The following is a 12,377-nucleotide window of genomic DNA, read 5'->3' on the forward strand; positions in this document are numbered from 1 at the left end:
GAATCCGACCAAGCCACCTCAGCTCTGCACATCCAGGCTGAGGCGATCGCTGGTCACAGTATAACACCAGCATGTGTGTGTATACTTTTTAGGATATTTTTCAGCCTCTTATCAGCTGGCTCCTTAAGTACGGCCCTATCTGTAGATGGTACCACCACTTGTTCTGATAAGCATGTGAGCGCCTTATCCACCCTGAGGGGTGTTTCCCAACGCGCCTTAACTTCTGGCGGGAAAGGGTATACCGCCAATAATTTTCTATCGGGGGAAACCCACGCATCATCACACACTTCATTTAATTTATCTGATTCAGGAAAAACTACAGGTAGTTTTTTCACCTCACACATAATACCCTTCTTTGTGGTACTTGGAGTATCAGAAATATGTAACACCTCCTTCATTGCCCTTAACGTGTGGCCCTAAAGGAAAATACGTTTGTTTCTTCACCGTCGACACTGAAATCAGTGTCCGTGTCTGGGTCTATGTCGACCGACTGAGGTAAATGGGCGTTTTTACAAGCCCCTGACGGTGTCTGAGACGCCTGGACCGGTACTAATTTGTTCGCCGGCCGTCTCATGTCGTCAACCCACTTGCAGCGTGTTGACATTATCACGTAATTCCATAAGTAAGCCATCCATTCCGGTGTCGACTCCCTAGAGAGTGACATCACCATTACAGGCAATTTGCTCCGCCTCCTCACCAACATTTTCCTCATACATGTCGACACACACGTACCGACATACAGCACACACATAGGGAATGCTCTGATAGAGGACAGGACCCACTAGCCCTTTGGGGAGACAGAGGGAGAGTTTGCCAGCACACACCAAAATGCTATAATTATACAGGGACAACCCTTATATAAGTGTTCCTCCCATATAGCATTTAATATATATGTATATCGCCAAATCAGTGCCCCCCCTCTCTGTTTTAACCCTGTTTCTGTAGTGCAGTGCAGGGGAGAGCCTGGGAGCCTTCCCCTCAGCCTTTCTGTGAGGGAAAATGGCGCTGTGTGCTGAGGAGAATAGGCCCCGCCCCCTTTTCGGCGGGCTTCTTCTCCGGAGATTGTGAAGTCTGGCAGGGGTTAAATACATCCATATAGCCTCAAGGGCTATATGTGATGTATTTTTCGCCATACAGGTATTCTACATTGCTGCCAGGGCGCCCCCCCCCCGCGCCCTGCACCCTCCGTGATCGCTGTGTGAAGTGTGCTGACAGACAATGGCGCACAGCTGCAGTGCTGTGCGCTACCTGAGGAAGACTGAAAAGTCTTCTGCCGCCTGGTTCCGGACCTCTTCAATCTTCAGCATCTGCAAGGGGGTCGGCGGCGCGGCTCCGGGACGAACCCCAGGGCGAGACCTGTGTTCCGACTCCCTCTGAAGCTAATGGTGTCCAGTAGCCTAAGAATCCAATCCATCCTGCACGCAGGTGAGTTGAAATTCTCTCCCCTAAGTCCCTCGATGCAGTGAGCCTGTTGCCAGCAGGACTCACTGAAAATAAAGAACCTAAAAACTTTTTCTAAGCAACTCTTTAAGAGAGCCACCTAGATTGCACCCTTCTCGGACGGGCACAAAAACCTAACTGAGGCTTGGAGGAGGGTCATAGGGGGAGGAGCCAGTACACACCATGTGATCCTAAAAGCTTGCTTTTGTGCCCTGTCTCCTGCGGAGCCGCTATTCCCCATGGTCCTGACTGAGTCCCCAGCATCCACTAGGACGTTAGAGAAAAGTAAATAAATAAAGCTGCACCTCGCAGGATATTCCATTTGGGACATAATGTTGGACTGCAGAATAAAAGAGGCTTGTTTGCACGATTGGCAAAGCCATCTGACTGTGATGAAAGGGGTATGCCGCGGTTATTGTGGCTGTGTATGTGACGTACACTACAAAGTGCTTTCAGAAAAAAGGAGATAGACGCAACAATTTTTCACGGCAAAATGTGTGCGCGCGGAAACGCAACTTTTCACCTTTCATAAATAGCCTGAATTCCATCTCTATTATATTTACACACACTGTTTACCAGAATAATCCTTAAGACATACCGCAAATACTAAATATTGATCTGTATATATGTGGAACTCAAACCACCAAAGCAATTTAAAAAATGTACAGAATATTAGGTTATATATCTCATGAAGTACATAACTTAATTACGGCATTGATGTGAAATATTTATTGCTGTACAGAAACATATGTACTTTACATTTTCTTAGAAAACAAATGATTGTTCACTGTTAATTATCATAATTGTTTTGTATTATAACAACATTTTTGGTGTTTGATATTTTTTTAATTTTCTTAAAAAACAAAATTAAAAAACAAAAAACAAACAAAAAAAACCCCCAAATATGTGGGTTTTAGTAAGTGCTTTTTACAGATGCCTGAACTGTTTTGATTCTTGAACCAGTACAATAATCTGGTAAATAGGTTTCACATATTTTAGAAGATCCATAAAAACAAAAAGAAAAAAAAAGTTGCAAAAAAAGTGAACAGGTTTGACCATGTTAGAGTGTTGACCGTATTCAAAGCAATTAAACTTGAACACGTACAGCTTAAATACATTTAAAAATGTTTTATTTGCTCTATTTAAATATTATATTTATTTTTTCACTATTATCACCCCTCCACCCCCCCCCCTCCCCCAAGAAAAAAAAACCCTGCACATTTTGAAACACAAATACCCAATCTCGAACTGCAAATGTTGATCAAAAATATCAAGCATTCACTAAGTAACAAGATTACATTGTTTAACAGCAATCACTTGGAATGGGAGAAGAAATTATAATGAATAAAATAAATAAAAAAGGAGTCATTTAGACGTAACATTTATGGCTATTTTCTTTATTCAGTCAGTAAATAGCTTTATGTCATTATTGTATGCTCATTTAAAGTGTTGGATAACGACGGCCAGTAGCAGTCTTTGCAACGGGTGATTATATGAACGCACAAGATTTATAGTTGTACAAAGCCCTTATACTTTCAGGTCATGAGGCGTCTAGTGGACAGGGATGGTATGTAGGAAGCATTCAATGCAGCTCATGACGTATCGTCACCTCACCCCAGTGTGTCCGGGGATAAACCTGAATTACAACAGAAGTGTTCCATAAACGTTTAATAATCAACTCATGGAACTTAATACCTGAGAAAGAGAACACAAGTAATGCTTCCCAGTTGCAGGAATTGCAAGGCTTTGAGAACCATGTAGTCTCTTCTTTAAGCCTCAAATAGCTCTAGGAAGGTTTATGTATTTTGCAATCATTATTTCAAGATTTATACTATAATGAACATCTCCTATTTTTGAATACAGAATGAGAAATGAATTGTAAAAAAAACCCAAAAAACAAAAAAAACACCTCATAATACCATGATGTATTGAACAATCCTTCATTTTCCTTCACCAGTTGGAGAAAAATAGTGCTCCAACCCCAAACTGTCCGCCAATGATGAAAAGTTTAAACTAGTTGGAGTCTACTGGCCTTGATGCGCATGATCCAAGCTACAGAGGTGTCCTCATACATCCAGCCTCAATACGCCATCACGCACACCAAGCAACTCTGCTAACGTTTGGAGTCTCTCTTTGCCGTAAATGATGCTTAGTGGCAACACAACGTGTGTGTGACCGAGTCTGTATATGGAGCAGAACAGAACTTGTACTGGAAAAAAAAAAGCTGTGCACAGATTCAGAGACTCTGTTGCACACAGATAAAATATCATCGCATTAATCAGCGCAGTCTCCTCGTCTCCTAGACATTGCAACTAAGACACAAGTTTGGCAAAAAAAGAAGCCCAACGCTAGAAGATTCTCAAACGACCCGGCCAAAAGGGGCTGTTTGGCGTGACTGGAGCAAGGATGTTTGAGGATACATCTGTATGAATGAGGTTCCACAGCTAATTACAAAAGATACAGCTTCATGAGACCACACAAGTGGTGGTAACTCTCATGACGAGATGGTTTTATTATTGCAATGATAGAAAATCATGATTGCTCACCATACGGGTTGTAAAATGGTATTTCATAGGTTTACCCCTTCAAAAACAACCTTGACCAAGAAATGAAATGGTTTTGGTGCTTTTTATGAACAGATGAATGGTTTATCATTTATGCAAAAATTGATTTTCCCATAATGCAATCTGACAAATTGACCTCAAGATTAGGTAGCCAATCTGGGAGGTCTTCAGCTATCTTACATGTTGTCTAGAATAGTAGGAAATGAGTAAAAACTCAAACATTGGAATAAATACTTTATGGGGGATGTTTTAAACAAGTCTTCAAGGAATGAACGTACAGTACCAAAGGCAAGAATGAGTTTAGAAGATACAACATAATGTGGGTAACCCTGGCTGGTTAATCTGGAACCAATAGAGATGACCCAGAGCAGTGTATCGAGAATATATATATATATATTTTTTTTTTTTTTTATTCTTTTCTTTTTGATTTTTTTCCCCACATATGAAAAACATCCCAGAAGTCTACAATATGTCAGGAATTTATGGACCCCATGGCCATGTACAATAGGTCTATCCTTGAAGACAAGTTTGGAAAGTAGGACATTCTATTTTACATGAAGATTTCAGGGAGAACTTCTCTTCCCCCAAATTTATAAAAATCACAAACAATTTATTTTTCAATCCAGGAAAAAAAAATTAAATTAAATCAATGTGCAAGCAATACAATTTAGCAACACTTTTAGGGTGTCCATATAGCTATACCACAGGGCGTCATGACAAGAAAAAAAACAAAAAACAAACACTGTATGAACAAGTAATAAATTATATATATAAAAAAAAACTTCAATTTTTTTAACACTCTGTATACTCTTAAAAGTTATGTAGAAAAGCAGCAACAATAACTTCTCTGCACTTCAGAAGACATTTCAAATGTTCTCTAAACTAAAAATAGGAAAAGAACAAAAACAAAAAAATACAGACAGACACTTGATTGGCCCCTACTGACCCTACCGCTACCTACTATCAATTGCAAGACCACAATCTACATCTGAAGAATGACTGGGAATGGATAAAAAATAAATGACCCCAGGCCACGTGTACGATAATCTACTTCATGATTAGTTGGTAAATGAAGTAAAAGGAGGAATGTGAGCTAAAACAGCAATTTTAAAGAACCGGATAATACAGGTAATTGATTTGTTGGCCGAGAGAAAAATTATGAACAGTCCACGTTGTAATTAATTCAAACATTAACTCTTGGCCTTGGGGAGGAAGTGCAGACAGATTTGAAGGCCAGAAGCTGTCCTTTCAGCCAATTGCTTATAGGCATGGCAAGTAGGATAAAAAGCAATGCATATTTTCAATTAAGGTGCCAGTCATATGACACAGTTGCCCTTAGCGACAGGCCCTATCAGGTCCTTCCATAGCACTCGCCATTTAGTCCAGAGAGATTGCCTGCTTTCACGGTTCATCGGAGGGAGGCAGAATACGATTGTAGACCCAATTTGAAGAACCAGCTCCCAGAAAGAAAAACAAGACCCTTATTACAGGCCAGAAAGGCTGGCTTCTTACTCTCCCAGGTTAGGTCATTGGCATACTTGACTAGCACCTGAAGTCTTTCATTGAGCACTTTTCCATATTGATGAATCTCCATCTCACAAGACATCACCTTCATAATTAACACAAGCAAATACTAAAGAAATACGGCATATTGGGCCATTTGTCCTGATCCAGTTGTTCCATAAATTTGTCACAATATCCTCTTTGTATGGAAAACTCTTAAAGAACATCTACTTTTCTGTATCTGGTCTTCCATCTTGTTCTTTGGGGATCTGAACAGACATTTCTAGAGCATTGGGTTCCTTGTTATCTTGAGCCGTAGGCTTTTCAGAAGATTCATTAGGCATTAGTGGGGCAGCAGCCACCTTTCAATGAAATCAAATAATTTGTATTATTTAACACAATCCTAAAAAACATTCCAGATAACAACTTTCAACCTCTGCAGAAACAAATTAGGTTGGGCATATGAAGGTTTTAGGTGGACACTCTAAACACTAAGAACGCTAGTTATCAGAGCAATTGTAATAAATGCTGCAGTTTAACATGGAGTAAAATTAAGGTTCTTAGCATAATACTTGACCACAAAATATAGGCCCACCTACCACGGCCAGGTGACCCCATCAGATGGTTCCATGACATACCTATAGTTCAAGTCCAGAGAATGGGACCCACCAGACCAGCACAACCCAACTGCCCCAAGACATCGCACTAGTGAGAAGTATCAGTTTAAGTGTTAAAAGAGGTTACACTAATAAGAAACAGCAGCAGCTCGGTGCTGAACGTATTAAATAGGCGATACGTAGTAATTAGGGTGTTAAAAAGTGTGATTAGTAAAAATCAGTTTAGGTGCTATAAAATTTTAGATTGGGGCATCATTATTGTAGCACAAAGTAGCCTGACCACACCAACCCAGGGGGCCAGCGCCCCAAAACCATCCCTAATACTGACATGTTATACGAATTTATCCTGGACTTACCATTTACAGGCAGAATTAGGGTGTGCTGTCCAGCCCTCCCCCCACATATGAAGATTTTACACTTTTCAATGTCTATACACATTGTACCCAACCAATCTCCATACCTAGTCTATTTTGATTCAACAATAACATTTTCACATATTAGGATATGAGGGCACAGAATGTTGGAAATTTTAGCTGAAAATCTACATAATAATTGTAGGTCTTTCCCGTCTTCTCAGTATGCATACAGTGTAAGGCTGGAAGCACAGCCCAACGGCTCACTGCCAGGGAGACAAACCTGGAATAGGAGGACTGGCTGTCGGGGACAAGAGAAGTATGGGAGCCAGAGGAGTGCGGCTTTCTAACAGCATATGGAACGATTGTGGGATGGGGGGGAGGTCGTTGCAACGGAATGGCTGGGGTCAAAAGAGCAGATGGGGTGGAGCGAGGAGCAGTTAAACACACTGTAGTTTACTTTTTTTCTAAACCAGTACAAATAGACATGTAATAATAGTCCTGTGGAAAGCGGCTTTCTCTTGCTCCGATCTCGACTAGCTGACCCTTAATGCCCACCCCTTAGTGACCGTGATAAAGCATATTAATCATCATTCCCTGACACTCACCCCTTCCGATCAAAGCTCTGCACAGAGACTCTTTATAACTTAGGCACAAATATGTATTAAAAAGGTAGAGGTTTATAGCAAGTGGAAATCCCCATGAGGAAAAAACACTTCCCTCTCAGTTAGCATAGCAGTCGAATCCCACTTCTGGCACCAATAACATTTTTATTACAGCCATCCAACTAAACCACTAGGCTCACTTAAGAAATATGTTAAATCACTGGAAAATGTGTACGTTTAGGGCATTTTAACATTTACGAGGCCAATAGTTTACAACAGAGTGCAACACATTAATATTGTCATTCTGTGGAAGTAATTGTGGGTTCAAATAAGACTCATTATAAAATAAAAACGGAAACACTTCCTAAAAAATATACACACACACACACATAAGTTTAAATTAGATCTATAGTTTGTCAGCAGCCATTGTGAGAGCTCAGTCTAACCATACTCACAGAATCGGTCTGTGCCACGCCGTTTTCTTGCACAGGTTGCCCCGGAAGACTCACTGGCTCCTGCACAATACCTCTTCTATCTAGCACGCTGCAATGAGAAAGAATGTAGTATAATAAATCAGGCATTCCATGCAGTGTTACCGTTCCAGTCACATGACTCTTCGGATACAGAAATTTGCTTGTACGGCTGACACCAATGACAGTTGGTGCCTGTTCTGTTTTCCTGGCAGCGTTTCACAGCAAAGCTCTGCCCACCAAGGGGACAATTGTGTGCCATTATTTGGGGCAGTATTTTATATTGACTGGTCGATTATCTATGAATGTGGGTTAAATTTTACCCCTTTTACACTGCCAAATAACCCAGGGTTACTGCCAGGATGACGCCCTTAGTGTAAAAAATAAGATTTTACTTACCGATAAATCTATTTCTCGGAGTCCGTAGTGGATGCTGGGGTTCCTGAAAGGACCATGGGGAATAGCGGCTCCGCAGGAGACAGGGCACAAAAAAGTAAAGCTTTTCCAGATCAGGTGGTGTGCACTGGCTCCTCCCCCTATGACCCTCCTCCAGACTCCAGTTAGGTACTGTGCCCGGACGAGCGTACACAATAAGGGAGGATTTTGAATCCCGGGTAAGACTCATACCAGCCACACCAATCACACCGTACAACCTGTGATCTAAACCCAGTTAACAGTATGATAACAGCGGAGCCACTGAAAGATGGCTTCCTTCAACAATAACCCGAATTAGTTAACAATAACTATGTACAAATTATGCAGATAATCCGCACTTGGGATGGGCGCCCAGCATCCACTACGGACTCCGAGAAATAGATTTATCGGTAAGTAAAATCTTATTTTCTCTATCGTCCTAGTGGATGCTGGGGTTCCTGAAAGGACCATGGGGATTATACCAAAGCTCCCAAACGGGCGGGAGAGTGCGGATGACTCTGCAGCACCGAATGAGAGAACTCCAGGTCCTCCTTAGCCAGAGTATCAAATTTGTAAAATTTTACAAACGTGTTCTCCCCTGACCACGTAGCTGCTCGGCAAAGTTGTAATGCCGAGACCCCTCGGGCAGCCGCCCAAGATGAGCCCACCTTCCTTGTGGAGTGGGCCTTTACAGATTTAGGCTGTGGCAGGCCTGCCACAGAATGTGCAAGTTGGATTGTGCTACAGATCCAACGAGCAATCGTCTGCTTAGACGCAGGAGCACCCATCTTGTTGGGTGCATACAATATAAACAACGAGTCAGATTTTCTGACTCCAGCTGTCCTTGCAATATATATTTTTAATGCTCTGACAACGTCCAGTAACTTGGAGTCCTCCAAGTCACTTGTAGCCGCAGGCACTACAATAGGCTGGTTCAGATGAAAAGCTGACACCACCTTAGGGAGAAAATGCGGACGAGTCCGCAGTTCTGCCCTGTCCGAATGGAAAATCAGATATGGGCTTTTGTAAGATAAAGCTGCCAATTCTGATACTCTCCTGGCAGAAGCCAGGGCTAGAAGCATGGTCACTTTCCAAGTGAGATATTTCAAATCCACCTTTTTTTAGTGGTTCAAACCAATGAGATTTTAGAAAGTCCAAAACCACATTGAGATCCCACGGTGCCACTGGAGGCACCACAGGAGGCTGTATATGCAGCACTCCCTTAACAAAGGTCTGGACTTCAGGGACTGAAGCCAATTCTTTTTGAAAGAAAATCGACAGGGCCGAAATTTGAACCTTAATAGATCCCAATTTGAGACCCATAGACAATCCTGATTGCAGGAAATGTAGGAATCGACCCAGTTGAAATTCCTCCGTCGGAGCACTCCGATCTTCGCACCACGCAACATATTTTCGCCAAATTCGGTGATAATGTTGCACGGTTACTTCCTTCCTTGCTTTAATCAAAGTAGGAATGACTTCTTCCGGCATGCCTTTTTCCTTTAGGATCCGGCGTTCAACCGCCATGCCGTCAAACGCAGCCGCGGTAAGTCTTGAAACAGACAGGGACCCTGCTGAAGCAAGTCCCTCCTTAGAGGTAGAGGCCACGGATCTTCCGTGATCATCTCTTGAAGTTCCGGGTACCAAGTCCTTCTTGGCCAATCCGGAACCACTAGTATCGTTCTTACGCCTCTTTGCCGTATAATTCTCAATACTTTTGGTATGAGAGGCAGAGGAGGAAACACATACACCGACTGGTACACCCAAGGCGTTACCAGCGCGTCCACAGCTATTGCCTGCGGATCTCTTGACCTGGCGCAATACCTGTCCAGTTTTTTGTTGAGGCGAGACGCCATCATGTCCACCATTGGTCTTTCCCAACGGGTTACCAGCATGTGGAAGACTTCTGGATGAAGTCCCCACTCTCCCGGGTGAAGATCGTGTCTGCTGAGGAAGTCTGCTTCCCAGTTGTCCACTCCCGGGATGAACACTGCTGACAGTGCTATCACATGATTCTCTGCCCAGCGAAGAATCCTTGCAGCTTCTGCCATTGCACTCCTGCTTCTTGTGCCGCCCTGTCTGTTCACATGGGCGACTGCCGTGATGTTGTCCGACTGGATCAACACCGGTTTTCCCTGAAGCAGAGGTTCTGCCTGGCTTAGAGCATTGTATATTGCTCTTAGTTCCAGAATGTTTATGTGAAGAGACGTTTCCAGGCTCGTCCATACTCCCTGGAAGTTTCTTCCTTGTGTGACTGCTCCCCAGCCTCTCAGGCTGGCGTCCGTGGTCACCAGGATCCAATCCTGTATGCCGAATCTGCGGCCCTCCAATAGATGAGGACTCTGCAACCACCACAGAAGAGACACCCTTGTCCTTGGAGACAGGGTTATCCGTAGGTGCATCTGAAGATGCGACCCTGACCATTTGTCCAACAGATCCCTTTGGAAAATTCTTGCGTGGAATCTGCCGAATGGAATTGCTTCGTAAGAAGCCACCATTTTTCCCAGGACTCTTGTGCATTGATGTACAGACACCTTTCCTGGTTTTAGGAGGTTCCTGACAAGCTCGGATAACTCCTTGGCTTTTTCTTCCGGGAGAAAAACCTTTTTCTGAACCGTGTCCAGAATCATCCCTAGGAACAGCAGGCGAGTTGTCGGCATTAACTGGGATTTTGGAATATTCAGAATCCACCCGTGCTGTTTTAGCACTTCTTGAGACAATGCTAATCCCATCTCTAGTTGTTCTCTGGACCTTGCCCTTATTAGGAGATCGTCCAAGTATGGGATAATTAATATGCCTTTTCTTCGAAGAAGAATCATCATCTCGGCCATTACCTTTGTAAAGACCCGAGGTGCCGTGGACAATCCGAACGGCAGCGTCTGAAACTGATAGTGACAGTTTTGTACAACGAACCTGAGGTACCCCTGGTGTGAGGGGTAAATTGGAACGTGGAGATACGCATCCTTGATGTCCAAGGATACCATAAAGTCCCCCTCTTCCAGGTTCGCTATCACTGCTCTGAGTGACTCCATCTTGAACTTGAACTTCTTTATGTACAGGTTCAAGGACTTCAGATTTAGAATAGGCCTTACCGAGCCATCCGGCTTCGGTACCACAAAAAGAGTGGAATAATACCCCTTCCCTTGTTGTAGAAGAGGTACCTTGACTATCACCTGCTGAGAGTACAGCTTGTGAATGGCTTCCAAAACCGTCTCCCTTTCGGAGGGGGACGTTGGTAAAGCAGACTTCAGGAAACGGCGAGGTGGATCTGTCTCTAATTCCAACCTGTACCCTTGAGATATTATCTGCAGGATCCAGGGATCTACCTGCGAGTGAGCCCACTGCGCGCTGTAATTTTTGAGACGACCGCCCACCGTCCCCGAGTCTGCTTGAGAAGCCCCAGCGTCATGCTGAGGCTTTTGTAGAAGCCGGGGAGGGCTTCTGTTCCTGGGAAGGAGCTGCGTGTTGCTGTCTCTTCCCTCGACCTTTGCCTCGTGGCAGATATGAATAGCCCTTTGCTCTCTTATTTTTAAAGGAACGAAAGGGCTGCGGTTGAAAAGTCGGTGCCTTTTTCTGTTGGGGAGTGACTTGAGGTAGAAAAGTGGATTTCCCGGCTGTAGCCGTGGCCACCAAATCTGATAGACCGACTCCAAATAACTCCTCCCCTTTATACGGCAAAACTTCCATATGCCGTTTTGAATCCGCATCGCCTGTCCACTGTCGCGTCCATAAAGCTCTTCTGGCCGAAATGGACATAGCACTTACCCGTGATGCCAGTGTGCAGATATCCCTCTGTGCATCACGCATATAAAGAAATGCATCCTTTATTTGTTCTAACGACAGTAAAATATTGTCCCTGTCCAGGGTATCAATATTTTCAATCAGGGACTCTGACCAAACTACCCCAGCACTGCACATCCAGGCAGTCGCTATAGCTGGTCGTAGTATAACACTTGTATGTGTGTATATACTTTTTTGGATATTTTCCATCCTCCTATCTGATGGATCTTTAAGTGCGGCCGTCTCAGGAGAGGGTAACGCCACTTGTTTAGATAAGCGTGTTAGCGCCTTGTCCACCCTAGGAGGTGTTTCCCAGCGCTCCCTAACCTCTGGCGGGAAAGGGTATAATGCCAATAATTTCTTTGAAATTATCAGCTTTTTATCAGGGGCAACCCACGCTTCATTACACACGTCATTTAATTCTTCTGATTCAGGAAAAACTATAGGTAGTTTTTTCACACCCCACATAATACCCTGTTTAGTGGTACCTGTAGTATCAGCTAAATGTAACGCCTCCTTCATTGCCAAAATCATATAACGTGTGGCCCTACTGGAAAATACGGTTGATTCGTCACCGTCACCACTGGAGTCAGTGCCTGTGTCTGGGTCTGTGTCGACCGACTGAGGCAAA

General features: G+C 43.5%; 1 protein-coding gene across 2 annotated transcripts in view; it reads right to left on the reverse strand.

Annotated features, from left to right (window-relative positions):
- Nucleotides 1-2,821: 2,821 nt before the first annotated feature.
- The window catches only part of ZDHHC9 (zinc finger DHHC-type palmitoyltransferase 9), a 96,812-nt gene continuing 87,256 nt past the window's right edge, over nucleotides 2,822-12,377 (reverse strand). For both annotated transcript variants that reach the window (XM_063938372.1, XM_063938373.1), the window contains exons 9-10: nucleotides 7,538-7,625; nucleotides 2,822-5,869 (exon numbers count right to left, since the gene is read on the reverse strand). In XM_063938372.1, the coding sequence (XP_063794442.1) occupies nucleotides 5,735-5,869; nucleotides 7,538-7,625 (223 nt within the window). In that variant the 3' untranslated portion in view covers nucleotides 2,822-5,734. The remainder of the gene's footprint in view (nucleotides 5,870-7,537; nucleotides 7,626-12,377) is intronic.

This window comes from Pseudophryne corroboree, chromosome 8, assembly GCF_028390025.1.
Source record: "Pseudophryne corroboree isolate aPseCor3 chromosome 8, aPseCor3.hap2, whole genome shotgun sequence".
Lineage (NCBI taxonomy): Eukaryota > Metazoa > Chordata > Amphibia > Anura > Myobatrachidae > Pseudophryne > Pseudophryne corroboree.